This window comes from Mus caroli, unplaced genomic scaffold (assembly GCF_978045245.1).
Source record: "Mus caroli unplaced genomic scaffold, Mus_caroli_1 scaffold_1, whole genome shotgun sequence".
NCBI lineage: Eukaryota > Metazoa > Chordata > Mammalia > Rodentia > Muridae > Mus > Mus caroli.
In genome coordinates, this window is record NW_028227256.1 from 160,512,487 (window position 1) to 160,526,120 (window position 13,634).

Genomic DNA, 13,634 nt, shown 5'->3' on the forward strand with positions numbered 1-13,634 from the left:
AAAAATTGCCCCCTAGAATCCTTTAGACTTTTAAGTGAAGACGGCTTCTCAGACAGTGAAGCAGATAAAGTCAGAGGTGCTTTTGCTGCTTGGGAGACATAGTGGATGATGGCCAGGAGTCTCTTCTTTGTTGCCCATGTCCCTTCCCTTCCCTTTGTCCCTTGAGTGGGCATGAAAAGCAGAGTACAATCACAAGCAGCTCCGGAGAAGGCCCACTGGGAATGGAATGACTTTCAGGGCCATTACAGGGCTTCTGTTTCTACGTCTCCATGGTAACACAGAAGCAGCCATTGAGAAATGCACATGGCTGCGTAGCAACAAAGCCACGTATAGTCACCCCGGTTTAAATTTTATCTAATTAGCAAAAATTGTGAGATCTGTACCTTCAACAGCTATTTGAAAATGAAAAACTAGTTTCCACAGAGCAAGATTGACTGATTCTTGCTTCAGAGTAACAACTTGGATGAAATAATAAAGCCAGCAGAGACCTGTTGAGTAAATGGACACTCCCTCCCCCCCCCAACCCCCCAAGCACACAGTCTGCCTGCTGATTGTGGATAAGGTGTGGGATAATGTATCTGCTCTGTGAGGGTTCCTTACACTAGGACTAGAACCCAAACTCTAGATGGTTCTAGGAACTTAAAAATGCCTCAATTTAACTGTCTGCCTCCCCTCTCCTTACACAGGCTCTCTTTTTAGCCAGGTCTCTTTGCAGTGTAGAGCTAGCTCATCTTCACTTTACTGTTTCATCAATTTCACTATCACTCATAAAAGGATACCATTAATTCGCTTACCCGCTATGCTTGTTTTTCTTCCGTTCATTAACTTCCTCCATCATGACACTTGGTGGTGGTAATGTAGTTGCACCTAGAAAACAATGGCATTATGACCATGAGATCTAAGTTCAGCTCTAGGCTTTGGCCGATGGGTATGGCTGCTTTCTCATTGCTTGCCTTTCATCTTTCTGGTACCCAGCTACCTACCTGTACTGGTGCAAAAGTGTCAGCTGCCCGAGTTGACTGGTGGTGTGTTCCTGGCATTAATGCTAATGTTGCTGACTGACAAGATGAGTATTTGCCTATCTCACTAGCTACTTAATGTGACAGAACTTCACAGCTGGTTTGACTGACTGATACCATTTAATTGACTGAATCTTTAATTTTTATTGAACTACTCAATTCAGTCAAATAATAGGGAGGCACGTGTTTTTAAAATCCCTGACATCATCTGTGCTCTGATGTTATGTCCCTGTGCCAGAATAAGTCATATTGAATGGATTCCAGTTTTAACTTCCACTATTATGATTCACATGGCAAACAGCCACTTTATACATGTGCCCAGATATTTCTCACACAGTTACCTTTTAGGACCTGAACAACCCATCGAGCTTGTGTCTCTCCTGTGGGTAGCATGGAGCCCAGGGGCTTGATGAGGCCAATCACAGCCAGAGTTGGTTTTGGCAGATGCGCAGGGAAGATGTACTTGTACAATGATGCCTGGCCATCCTCAACTTTCACTACGGATTCATCGAGGAAGGGGAACGCAAAAGTGTATCCAGTGGCAAAGACGATGATGTCAATAGGCTCCTCCTTTGGTGTGTTGTTGAACACGACAGAGTTTTCCTTTACCTCCTTGATGCTGGGCTTGATAAACACTTTCCCAGTGATGATGCGGCCTGGGAGCTCATCATTTAGCACAGGCTCTCTCAGCTGAGTCCTAAACAAATCAGGAGCAGAGAGAGATGTGCAAGTCAACATTGGCGCCAGTAATCCCTTTCATGCTTCTCGTGGCTGGACTAGAGCCTTTGAAAGGAATGAGCACTATCTAAAGGTTATAAAACGTGTTTATCAAAGATCTCCTGCACAGTGTTACTAAGCAATTTGAGTAGAAAAAATATTTTGAATATACCTTGATAGGCTATGTTTATTTCAAATTGATATTGTTCTAAGGCAAAAATATCATTAGTATTGATTTTAACTGGGTTATGTCAGTATCTGGTTGGTACTGATCACATTGAACATTGTTAGCAAAATTCAGATGAATGAGAAGGAAAATATTAGAAGTGTCTTAAGGTCTAGTGACATCTACAGGAATGTGCTAATTAAAGTAATTTGACCATCTCAAAAAAAAAAAAAGAACAAAACAAAAACCCCAAACAACAACAACAAAAAAGAGCTGAGGCACAACTAGAGCCTATGGCAGCTTCTCTTTCTCTTGATTTTCAGCTTTCAGCTACTGTGGTCCTTCTAGGGACAGCAGACTGCTGAAGGACTATAAAGCCCAAACTGGGAAGCCCACATCTGGCAAGAAGGTTTGACCCACTAGTTCCCCTTCCTAGAGAATAATTATCATTGTGTTCCAAAGGAACAGACAGCATCATCCTTATCCTTTTATAGTGTGCCTTTTTCTCAGCAGAGAGAAAATACTTTCCTGAGTTGCTTTGGTATGAGTTGAACATGTGTATGGATTGTCGTGAATTCACAGAAAGAGATTATAGCCCAGTAAAATAGAAACAGCATGGGAGAAGGGGGCAGTAAGCTTGTTGATATGTAACAGAGCCTGGGAAAGTCAAATGGTTCTTAGGGGCTTTCTTTTGTTCATTTGAAAAATACATATCTTGACATTTTGGTAGAATGAAAGGGCATATGAAAAAGTTGTATGTGGAAATTTTGGAAATGGAAAAAGACTGACTATATCAAAGAGAGTAGGAATTAGGAATTGTATTTCTTTAGTCCTGTCAGCCACCAGCCAGGCTAGATAAAACTTATAGAAAAGGCTTTGGTGGAAAGAGCTAGAGCTCTAGAGAGACCTAGAGGTAGAAGAGGGAAATAAAGACATGAAGATTGTAACGAGAGAAAAGTGTTAAGAGGAAAGCAAACACAGAGAGACTGTGCCCCTGAAGAAGGCAGATACTGACACTTCAGAGGAACAAAAAGGAATACGAGAAAGTATGTCTGTGGCAGTTTTAGAGATAAAAAAGGACTGACCACATTAACCATTGTTGACATTGTTGACCACCATTGTGGTCTTGGGTACATCCACATTGGTCTAGAACAAAATTTGGAGGAGACCAGAGAGGATTTGCAGTGTACCTGGCAATGAATTGCATTGTTGTGATGGCTATTCTTGGTTGTCAACTTGACCACGTCTGGAATTAACTAAAAACTCAAGTCGCTGGGGACCCTTGTGAGGGAATTTCTAGTTAATTGAATCACTTGAGGTCAGAAGACCCATCTTAAATCCAGGCCACACCTTCTTGTGGCAGCTTATATTAAGACAGGAATTAAGAAGCTTTCTTTTTGCCTGCTTGCCTTTGTTCTGTCTGGCATGTTCATTCCTTCTCTGGTATTAGAGCCTACTTCTTTGGGATTCCTCCATATACCGAAGACTAGTGGAGACATACAACTGTGTGGACTGGATAACTTCTGGATTCTTGGCCTTTCCACCAATAGACAGTATGGTTAGACTATGTGGACCAGAGTCTTAAAGCTACTCTAACACATCTCCATATATTTGTGTGTGTGCATACATGTGTATATATATAATACATATATTTATATATGTGTAAATTAAAAACATCAGTTTTGTTCCTCTAGAAAATTCGAATACAATTGTTTAAACTTAGTGAATGACAAACTGACATTTGTTTCTTGCTAATGGGATGAGTTGTAGGTTTTAGCTAAAGGTTAGATAGAAATCAAGAGCTAGGGAAAATGATTAGTCCAAGTAACTTTGTGTCTTAGTTTTTCTGCACTAATAGAATATAGTAATACCTACCTTAATGATTTGTTGGCAAAGTGAAATACCTGTCAACTGAGCACTTGCTAGTTATCTCCTATTAGTGAGTAAACTTGTTTATGAGGTCTTTTCAATGTTCATCACAGCCATTGTCTTGTTTGCGGGTGCTATCAGAAAGGTTAAGACTCCTTCTTCTAAGACCCTTCATCAAATTGGTTAGGTTTACCTGTCTTCTGGAGCCACACCGTAATTCACGTGGTTGAACCAGCTGTTCATCTTTTTTGATATCAACCAACTCACAATTGGAGTTGGGAGAAGATTTCTGACCATGTTCTGAAATCGTGTCATGAATATCATGTCCCATGGGTACCCTGAATCAAAGACTCGGCTGATCACCCATGCCCCTCCGGTAGTGCTGAGGAACACCTAGAAGCAACCAAAGAGTTTCAAGAAGTTAAGACTAATGATGTCTACTATTATGAAAAGTATACACCTGGCATGATAACCTTGATTCTTCTAATAGTTTTGAGTATACAGAGTATTAAAACACCGTGGGCTTTATTATTAGATAATACCCATTGTTTACTGGGCTGGGGATACTAGAGCAACTTACCTGGAGCTTTAAGTCTCAGGTGAGATCGCAACAGACAGTTGTAATTTTATACACTCACCGAAGGTGTAGGCAACAAGAACAGGGCATGGTGGAAATTGGGAGTTGTCAACGAAGGTGATATCAATACAGGTACTACTTTGATTGGCAGTACAATTTGTTAAAGTATTAATTTCAGCATTTCCTTCCTTCCTCCCTCCTTCCCTCCTTCCCTCCCTCCCTCCTTCTCTTCCCTTCCCTCCTTCTCTTCCCTCCTTCCTCCCTCTCCCCCTCCATCCTCCTCTTTCCTCCCTCCCTCCCTCCCTCCCTCCCTTGCTTCCTTCCGTCCCTCCAGCTGCCTTTTTCCCTCAGCCACATTGGCTGTTTGGCCATGCTCATTTACCAGATAGCTGATTAAGCTAAGATAGTAGTGTTTTGATACCCACACAGTAAGTAATTTCCTGGAAAACTGTTCAGAAAGCAAAACATTTGGCTACCAAATCTGTTATTTTGCTGATACAAACAGACTTAACAGATTGCTTTTTCTCCTATGAGAATGGGGCAGAAAGGCTGCAGCCAATGTTGTTATTTTTGCATAACTTTGTAACCACATAGACCAGAGGACAAAGCATGGGAAAGGTGGTAAGAGGCTCTGATTTGTGAGCTATTGACTGCCTGTGTTGTGATTAGAATAGTAGACACTAATTCTGCTTTAAACCAAAGGAAACATTTCTTTTTAAATTCAGAAATGATAAGATAAACTTTTTTTTAATTACAGGAATTTCTAGATAATCAGAGAAAGAAACAATGTTACATGTGAAGACTGACCCTTATAAGTTTTATTTCAGGACTGCCTTTCTTTTTATTCAGAACAATGCCATCAAATTGCTATGTATTTTCAAATCAATTAACCAATGTTTTAGTGAATGGATCATTCATCAATTCATCTTTCTAAAGTAATAGAAAGGGATTGCAAAATGACACCCCCATCCTCTTTCTTCATACTTTTTTCCGTAATTATTTGTCTGGCATCCGATTCCCTTATGTTCTCATGTTCCATGACAGTGGATCTTCGGACCTGGCACAGCGTTTGACACATTCTGAGTAGGGAAGGGACACCATGTACCAAGTGTACATGTATTTTACAATATAAGAGAAAGGTCATTGTGGGTGGGTCTGCAAAGAGGAATTAAGGGCCGGGCATGGTGGTGCACGCCTTTAATCCCAGCACTTGGGAGGCAGAGGCAGGCAGATTTCTGAGTTCGAGGCCAGCCTGGTCTACAAAGTGAGTTCTGGGACAGCCAGGGCTACACAGAGAAACCCTGTCTCGAAAAGCCAAAAAAAAAAAAAAAAAAGGGATTAAATATAAGGAAGTGGAAAGGCCCAAAGCAGCTCTTAAGTATGAATGCAAATGGCAGATTTGACCCAGATTATGGAGTGCTCTAGGATGCAGGGCTAGTGCATTCTCAATTTATTATTTTCCTTCAAACAATGGGAATCCACTAGGGTTTCAAACTGAGGATGCCATGTGAGGTCAGGTGTGTGTGCAGGTTAGTTTTTATTATCAACTTGATATAATCCAAGGTATCCAGTGAGAGGGAACCTCAACTAACGAACTCTCAAAATTGGATTGGCCTGTGGCCATGTCTGTCCTGACTGATGATGAATGTGGGAGGTCCCAGCCCATTGTGGGCAATGTCATTATCCTTGGATGGACAGGTGGGCCTGGCTTGTGTAAGAAAGCTGGCTGGGCATGAACCAGAGAGGCAGTAAGCAGCATTCCTCTATGGTTTGTTTCTTGACTTCCATCACTGATGGACCTGGAAGCATAAGCCAAATAATCATTTCCTCCCCTAAATGGCTTTTGATTGTGTGTTTATCATAGCATTAGAATGCAAACTATCACTGTGGCTCTTCCAAGAGTTTGTTGATAGTTTGAATAGGCTTTTTTTTCCCTTTAATATTCTTTTTTTTTCTTTTTCTTTTTTAAAATTAGGTATTTATTTCATTTACATTTCCAATGCTATCCCAAAAGTCCCCCACACCCTCTCACACCCACTCCCCCACCCACCCACTCCTACCTCTTGGCCCTGGCGTTCCCCTGTACTGAGGCATATAAGGTCTGCACGACCAATGGGCCTCTCTTTCCACTGATGGCCGACTAGGCCATCTTCTGATACATATGCAGCTAGAGTTGAATAGTTTGTTAAGAGTGGGAGAGTGGACTGTGAATGGGGCTGTTGGGATGAAGGGCAGAGTTTCCTAACTCATAGACTTTGAGTCTTGGCTTTTGGCTTCTTACTTCTGTCATTCCTGGTTTCCTGTCTGTAGTGAGGGGTATGAGCAGTGTGTTTTGGTGACTGAAGTAATGGATCAAGGATCATCTAGTACAGTATTTGGCAACGAGCAAGTAATATAAATATTAACTGTTTCTACAGTTTTTTGTTTTTGTTTTTGTTTTTTTGTTTTTTTTTTTAGGAGACAAGGAAGCAGGCTCAGCATTAGTTGGTAGGAACCTGGGAGCATAGTAACTAAAGAAAGAGAAGGGTAGATGAGAGATGTTAGCAAGGAAGAGTTGCCAGGCCTGAGGGACCCATGGGACTGAGTGAAGAAAACATGTGACCTGCAGCTCTGGTTGGATGACACGTGGCAAAATTAAATGTTAGAGAAGCTAGTCTTGGAGAAAAGGTGACAACTGGAATTCATAGTAGATCATGTGACAGTAAACACGAATCTGGGCACGATTATGCACATCTGTAATTGTAGCACTCAAGGAGTAAGGGCACTAGGAGTTCACAATCATCATCACGAAGACAGCAAGTTCCAGGCTAGCCTGAATGTTATGAGACCTTGCTCAAATCAACCCATAAGTCCTTCAAAAATCTGTTGTTAGCTGGATCTGGTGACATAACTCCAGTGTTGAGGATAGCCCAAAGAGGAATTAGCATCAAGATACAAGACCAGGGCTATCCACAACACTCCAGCACTTGGGAGGCAGAAACAGGAGATTCTTACAATTTTAAGGCCAGGATTATCTACATATTGACTAGTAGGCCAGCTAGGTTGACAAAGTGAGATGCTACGAGACCCCATCCCCCCAAAATGTGTTTTCTGCTGGGCATATTTAATCTTTTAACATTTATCATAATTTCAAACCCTGTTTAGCAGAGGCATGCATGTTAAGATGGAGGTTTTACTAGGCAACATTGAGAATGGTACCTTTTTTGCTAAGTGGCTGGCCTCCACGGCAATATCTGTGCCAGAATTCCCCATTCCAACCACAAGGACTCGCTTGTCCTTAAATATGTCTGGATGTTTATACTGTCGGCTGTGGAAGTACTCCCCCTTAAAAGTTAGTATACCTGTAGAGAAAACAAAGCCACATAGAGAACTTATAAAATCAGTGGGTGGAGCATAAATATTTTTCAGCTGATAATGGTGATGATTTAGCTGTTATTTACATGATCTAGTTAATATATGTACACATATATGCATATATGTGTAATTTAATAATACCAGGATGCTCTAGTTTGAGAAAATCTAAAGTACAAATGCACAACTTTACAAAATGTTATCTAGCAATTATTTCCTTAATCACTTAATCTAATTATGGGTAAAGGGGATCAAGGATCTCATTAGACGGCCGTTTTGTTTTACTTACTAAATGATTAACTACTAAGCTGAAATACTGTGACATAAGGCATACTGCACACAAGTGTGAGGAGTCAAGGGTGATGGATGTCAATGGGGAGGTAATGTTCTGGTTGTGAGGTGATTATTTATGCTGTGGAACTTTTGGTAAATGGGAGCAAGAACAGAGAAGTGAATCGCTGATTTTATTCAACAAAATTTCTGGGGACCCTCGCAACGTGCCAGGCATTGTGCTAGATGATATAGAGAAATGATATCAATAAGCCATGGACCCCCTGTTCACAAAGATTCTTATACAATGAAGGTGTTTGCTGACAGTCCACAGCTCAGGCTGAGTTTGCTGAGTCAGAGTTAGCTCCTAGGAAAAAGGGTTGTGTGTGCAACACCAGGGTCACATCTCCTGGGCTCACTGGATAGGCAGTTGTTGCCGAATCCCATTGAGACATCAAATGCAAACAGAAAGATTTTGAAAAATCCTCTCAAGTATATTTCACAATCAGAAGTCAGAGACCCTGACTTTTGTAGAATGAGGAGAAGCAGCTAGGCTCTTAAGTATGGGTGACTGCAGGAAGTGCTTGTCTTACAAACAGGTGGCGCTGTAGTTCACACTGAATCATTCACACTTTAGCAGGAATCCTGGTCAAAACCTAATCACAACTAAGATCATTTCGTATTTGGTGCAGATTTTTTTTTTTAAAAACCAAATTCAAGTATTAACTCTTAGTTCAGGAATGCCATATAATTCAGAGACCTTTCAAGGAAAGGACAACTGGAAAGACTCAAAATAGACCATAGAGTTATCTCTAGATCCATAAGTTACCTACCCTACAATATCTCTGACTCAGGATATTTGGGTTACAAATGGACAAAAATGAGAGACCACGTGTGTGAGTCTCCTATGGATCAATACCTTCTCTTACCTTACAGGAGGTCAGAATAAGAATTTACAGTAGGTGAATATGATTGTGGTACTAAATGCCACAATTTATTTTATTTTATTTATTTATTTTTTTTTTTGAGGAGAAAAGGGTTTATTCAACTTATACTTTCCATACTGTTGTTCATCACTAAAGGAAGTCAGGACTCAAACACAAGTAAGTCCGGAAGCAGGAGCTGATGCAGAGGCCATGGAGGGATGTTACTTACTGGCTTGCTCAGCTTGCTTTCTTATAGAACCCAAGACTACAAGCCCAGGGATGTTACCGCCCACAATGGGCCCTCCCACCCTTGATCACTAATTGAGAAAATGCCTTACAGCTGGATCTCATGGAGAATGCCACAATTTATGTAACTAAAGAAATAAAACTAGTTATTTGGGGGGAAATGGCATACTCAATCCAATTGTGATAATTATTATTTTTACAAAGATTCTTGGGAACTCTACCTTTGGAATTGCATTCAGAACCTCTAATAAATAACTTGAATATCTTCACTGAACTTAAATTTTTGTCATGGTTCATGGCCATTCCAAAGCAGGGAGGAGATGGTTATAAGGTACCCATTTAAAGTCAGAATCAGTCTTAGAGCTCAGAGCCTCTTTGACAATCATGGAACCAGGGTTCTCAAATTGCTAGTGCCCAGTGAGAATGATATTAAGGGCTATAGGCTTTGGACAGCCCTCTTCACTTGATTGTGTAACATACACATTTGGGTAGAGTAAACTGAGTTCTTCAATTTGTTGGCAACTCTCCACTCCCAGAGGCTTAGAAAGGAGAGGGAAGAGGCCAAAGACTATTAGCTGATGAGCCATATGGCTTAGATTGTGCTTTTCAGATTGACAGCTTATCAAGTTCAAACCAAACACAGCGACTTGAATGCCTTCAGTGTGTTCTATCTTAACCTGGCATGACTTCTGATGTGGCTCCCGGGGCAGATCCAGGACTGCATCTCCAAGTTTTGAGTACTTCTATTATTTTGTCTTTTATGTAGACTGTGAGTCCTCCACTAAACTCCATAAAACCCCATTCGTGCCTTTAATGAGAGGTACATGTGGTATTCACTTCAGTATTATCAGCACTTACTGTAATGTACTGAGTTTTTTTTTGATCTTTTGGAGCTTTCTGGGTTCTTGGGGGCAATTTTATACCAAGAGTTCCTTTAGAGAGTTTTGAGTGGCTAGCTGGCTTTTCAAGGCTTTGATCTCTAGACAAGAACTGGAAGTGTTCTGTCTCCAGAGGACTGATGGGAGTCCACTACTGAATGTGTTCAAGCAGAAGTTTGGAGTCTTTGCTTGTTTTAGTGTGTGTGTGTGTGTGTGTGTGTGTGTACACTTGGGTGACATCACATGTGTATAGATGTCAGAGGACAACTTGTGTTCTAGTTTCTTCTGTCTGAGACCTGGGTATTGAACTTAGATCATCAGGCTCTGCAGAAAGCACATTTTTCTGCTGAGACATCTTGGTGGCCCAGGCTTGGATTGCTTAGCAAAGCTTCCTGTGTTGGGAAGAGGTTTAAATTAGATTTTCTGTTGTAGGGAAGTTTTCAAGTTAGACTTACCCTAGTCTGACCTGGGCTGAGTGAGAGTAGATGAGTTTAATGTAAGATAGAAGAATCCCTTTAGGCCATGTCTAAATGATCTAGAGAAAAATTCCTGGTCCTAACTTTTGAAAGCGTACTGTAGGTGAAATAAACTTTCAAATCATCAAATTTTCTATTTCTCTGCTGAAATTTGGCATAGAGTAACATGAATTATGGTTGCAAAAGCCAGGTAAGTGAACTGAGTCCTAACAATGTCTTAGCTTGCATCCTAGGACTCTTTTCCCAGTTGTTCCAGTGCCAGGAAGCTCTCACTTGCCGACTCTGAAGGAGGCAAGCAAGCAAGCAAGCAAGCACAAATCATGTCTCTCATTCTGTTATTCCAACACTGTTCTTTTTGTGTGTTCTTTAAACACAAATTTAGCAACGAGAAGCAGCTGTTGAGGTGAATACCTTGTGTAACCACCCCACATTTCAGAAGCCTAAGTATTGCCTGTCACTTAAGGAACAGTAAATCTCAGTGAAGCATAAAACTGCTTATCCATTATTCTCATCTGCATTCATAATTTCCCTGAAAACCCAAAACTGGCTAGGAAAAGTACTGCTTAGAAAAAATTGTTGTGACACAATTTTAACTGTTTAATGGACAATCCACAAGAGTTCATCCTGGGACTAACCAGGTATCTGGATGGGTCCCTTGAGACAATTCAAAGTAATCTGTAGAAAATTCTGTACCTGGAAAGCAATCCAGGGGCAGATGTGGGTTAGTTAGAAAACCAGTGCAGACCATGACAGCATCAAAGATGGCTGAGTTTTGCTTCCCTTTTGTGACAGTGACCACTTCCCACTGTCCAGAGACAGCAAAATCCGGGCGTTTTGTTATACTGCACACTTTGGTCTGAAAAGAATCACAGACAGGATTAGCAGCCACAAGGTTCCTTTTCAGGGCTTGCTGGATGATACACTAGTGGACATTTTAAAGCATCTAGAATAGAGAGAACAATTATACTTAATGAACAGAACCCTAGAATCCTAATCAGGGTACCAAATCAAACAAGATTCATTGGATAGAAGGCTTCTATGTTTGGAAAAGTAAAAAACAAAGAGTATGAGAAATTTGCTTGAATTCTCACTGGAAGTGCTAGAACCTTGGGGGTAGTTCAAGGTTCAAATAATCTATTTTTTTTTTGTTTCTATTGAATGCACATATGCAAATGAGAATTAAGTTCTGATTTACTGATTGTGTCCTGGGAATCAAATCCAGGTCTTCATATGTGTCATGTTAAGTAAACACTATACTCCAAATCTCATTATTATATCCCAGGCTTCTGATGAGGCCTGAAAATTATTCTTTCTGTTGGGCAACCTTGTTTTTCATAGAGAACATTCTTTAACAATAGTTACTTAAATAGAGACAAAGATTATATATCATTGAAAACAAAAATGTGATTATATGTATCTAAGCTCATAAAAAGTCTTAGATAAAGCATTGTTGAAGTATACCTACCTCTAGAGACTGGCTGCTAACCTTATAACTGGAATTATTTGGGAACAGTCTAAGGTTCAAATAATATATTTCTTTGTTTTCATTGAACATATATGTAAATGAGCATTAAGTTCTGACTGCTTGATTGTGTCAATAAATCAAATCTATGTCTTCAAATATGACATGTTAGTTAAGCACTTGACCTTGAGCCTCAAGATGTTTATAAAAATAAACTTATACAGGTCAAACTTAAAAGCAAAAATTTCCCACTAACCAGGAGGTGTTGCTCTCTTTCTTAAGGAAAAAAAAATCAGAGAAGTTGGGTTTCTTAGGTCTTTCCGACTGGCCTTACTGTTTGGTATATAATATGCCAAATGCCTCTAGGGCTTCTACATTTGTATTAGCCATTCTGTCTTGTGCAAAGGCCTCATTACTCTTACCAGTTCTATAGTTCATCTACAGAACTCAGGGCTGTGCTAGAGAGAGGTAAAGAGGAGACAAGTAAAAGAAAACTTCCTGACTGCTAATTGATGTTTATAACTTACATTGAAATAAATGCATCTCTGAAGGTTGAACTGGGTTGCATAGAGTTTGAGATATTCCAGGAATAGAGAATTTGGCACAAAGTTCGGATAGTCTTCTGGAAAAGGGAAATCTGGGTAGCAAGACATCTCCTTGCTGCTGTTAGAAACCACAGAGTTGTAAAGACTGGCTCTCCCTTCTTCAACATGTTCCTGTAAAAACAGTGCATACTCATGAGTGTACACACACACACACACACACACACACACACACACACACAGATACACATAGATACACACAGATATCCACACACACAAAATGGATGTTAACATTTTTGAAGTCTCAAACATTGGTTGAGTTTTAGGTAATCAATATAATATAGACTACTTATCACTTTTAAAGTAGGATTTACATTTGGGAAATGATCAACACTGGGCCCAGTGTAAACTGCTTGACCACAATCACTACTTTAGTCATGACATGGCACCAAATAAGTCTGGGATGAACTCACATGCATGCAGCATCACAGTAAAGTATAAAAACAAATGGGCCAAATCCTGGACACTGGCTTGGATAAACAAGACTTGCTTATACACACACACACACACACACACACACACACTATCTATCTATCTATCTATCTATCTATCTATCTATCTATCTATCTACACACACATATAGTTTCTAGTTATTTTGTTTTATACAAATAAGTGGGAACATGAATATAAACCTTTCATATGGGTAGGCTCACTCTGTCCCCATAAAGTATATGATTCTAAGTATGGGCAAAATGTATATCAGTCATACATAATAAATTAAATATGATTAAAAAAATCAATGTTACTGGCCATATCGCGCTGATTGTAACCTGGTATGTGACCCTGCACCTGACAGCTTCACTTTGCTTAAAACAAGACCTGAATGATAATGTCAATGGACCTGCTAATGCAGAAGGGACACCTCAGGGTGTCACATGTGGATGAAGAACCACAGCAATCGATGCTGCTGAGAGAGGGAGAGGTAGCCCTGCCCAGGGTCCAGACCCTTAACTGATTACTCAAGACAAAGTGGAAAGCCACACTAAATGGGCTTAACAGGTTGTATTTCTATACTTAGCTATGTATATTATGTATGCAACAATAATAAAAATGGATACCAATTTGAGAGGGAGTG

At 40.2% G+C, this 13,634-nt stretch overlaps 1 protein-coding gene and 1 long non-coding RNA gene across 3 annotated transcripts in view; one reads left to right on the forward strand and one right to left on the reverse strand.

Moving 5' to 3' along the window:
• The window catches only part of LOC147006183 (uncharacterized), an 82,982-nt gene that overhangs the window by 64,702 nt on the left and 4,646 nt on the right, over positions 1-13,634 (forward strand). The gene's annotated exons all lie outside the window — the stretch shown is intronic.
• Positions 1-13,634, reverse strand: part of Fmo1 (flavin containing dimethylaniline monoxygenase 1) — a 33,310-nt gene that overhangs the window by 2,250 nt on the left and 17,426 nt on the right. For both annotated transcript variants that reach the window (XM_021157252.3, XM_029476887.2), the window contains exons 3-8: positions 12,485-12,673; positions 11,189-11,351; positions 7,547-7,689; positions 3,965-4,164; positions 1,361-1,716; positions 795-867 (exon numbers count right to left, since the gene is read on the reverse strand). In XM_021157252.3, the coding sequence (XP_021012911.1) occupies positions 795-867; positions 1,361-1,716; positions 3,965-4,164; positions 7,547-7,689; positions 11,189-11,351; positions 12,485-12,673 (1,124 nt within the window). The remainder of the gene's footprint in view (positions 1-794; positions 868-1,360; positions 1,717-3,964; positions 4,165-7,546; positions 7,690-11,188; positions 11,352-12,484; positions 12,674-13,634) is intronic.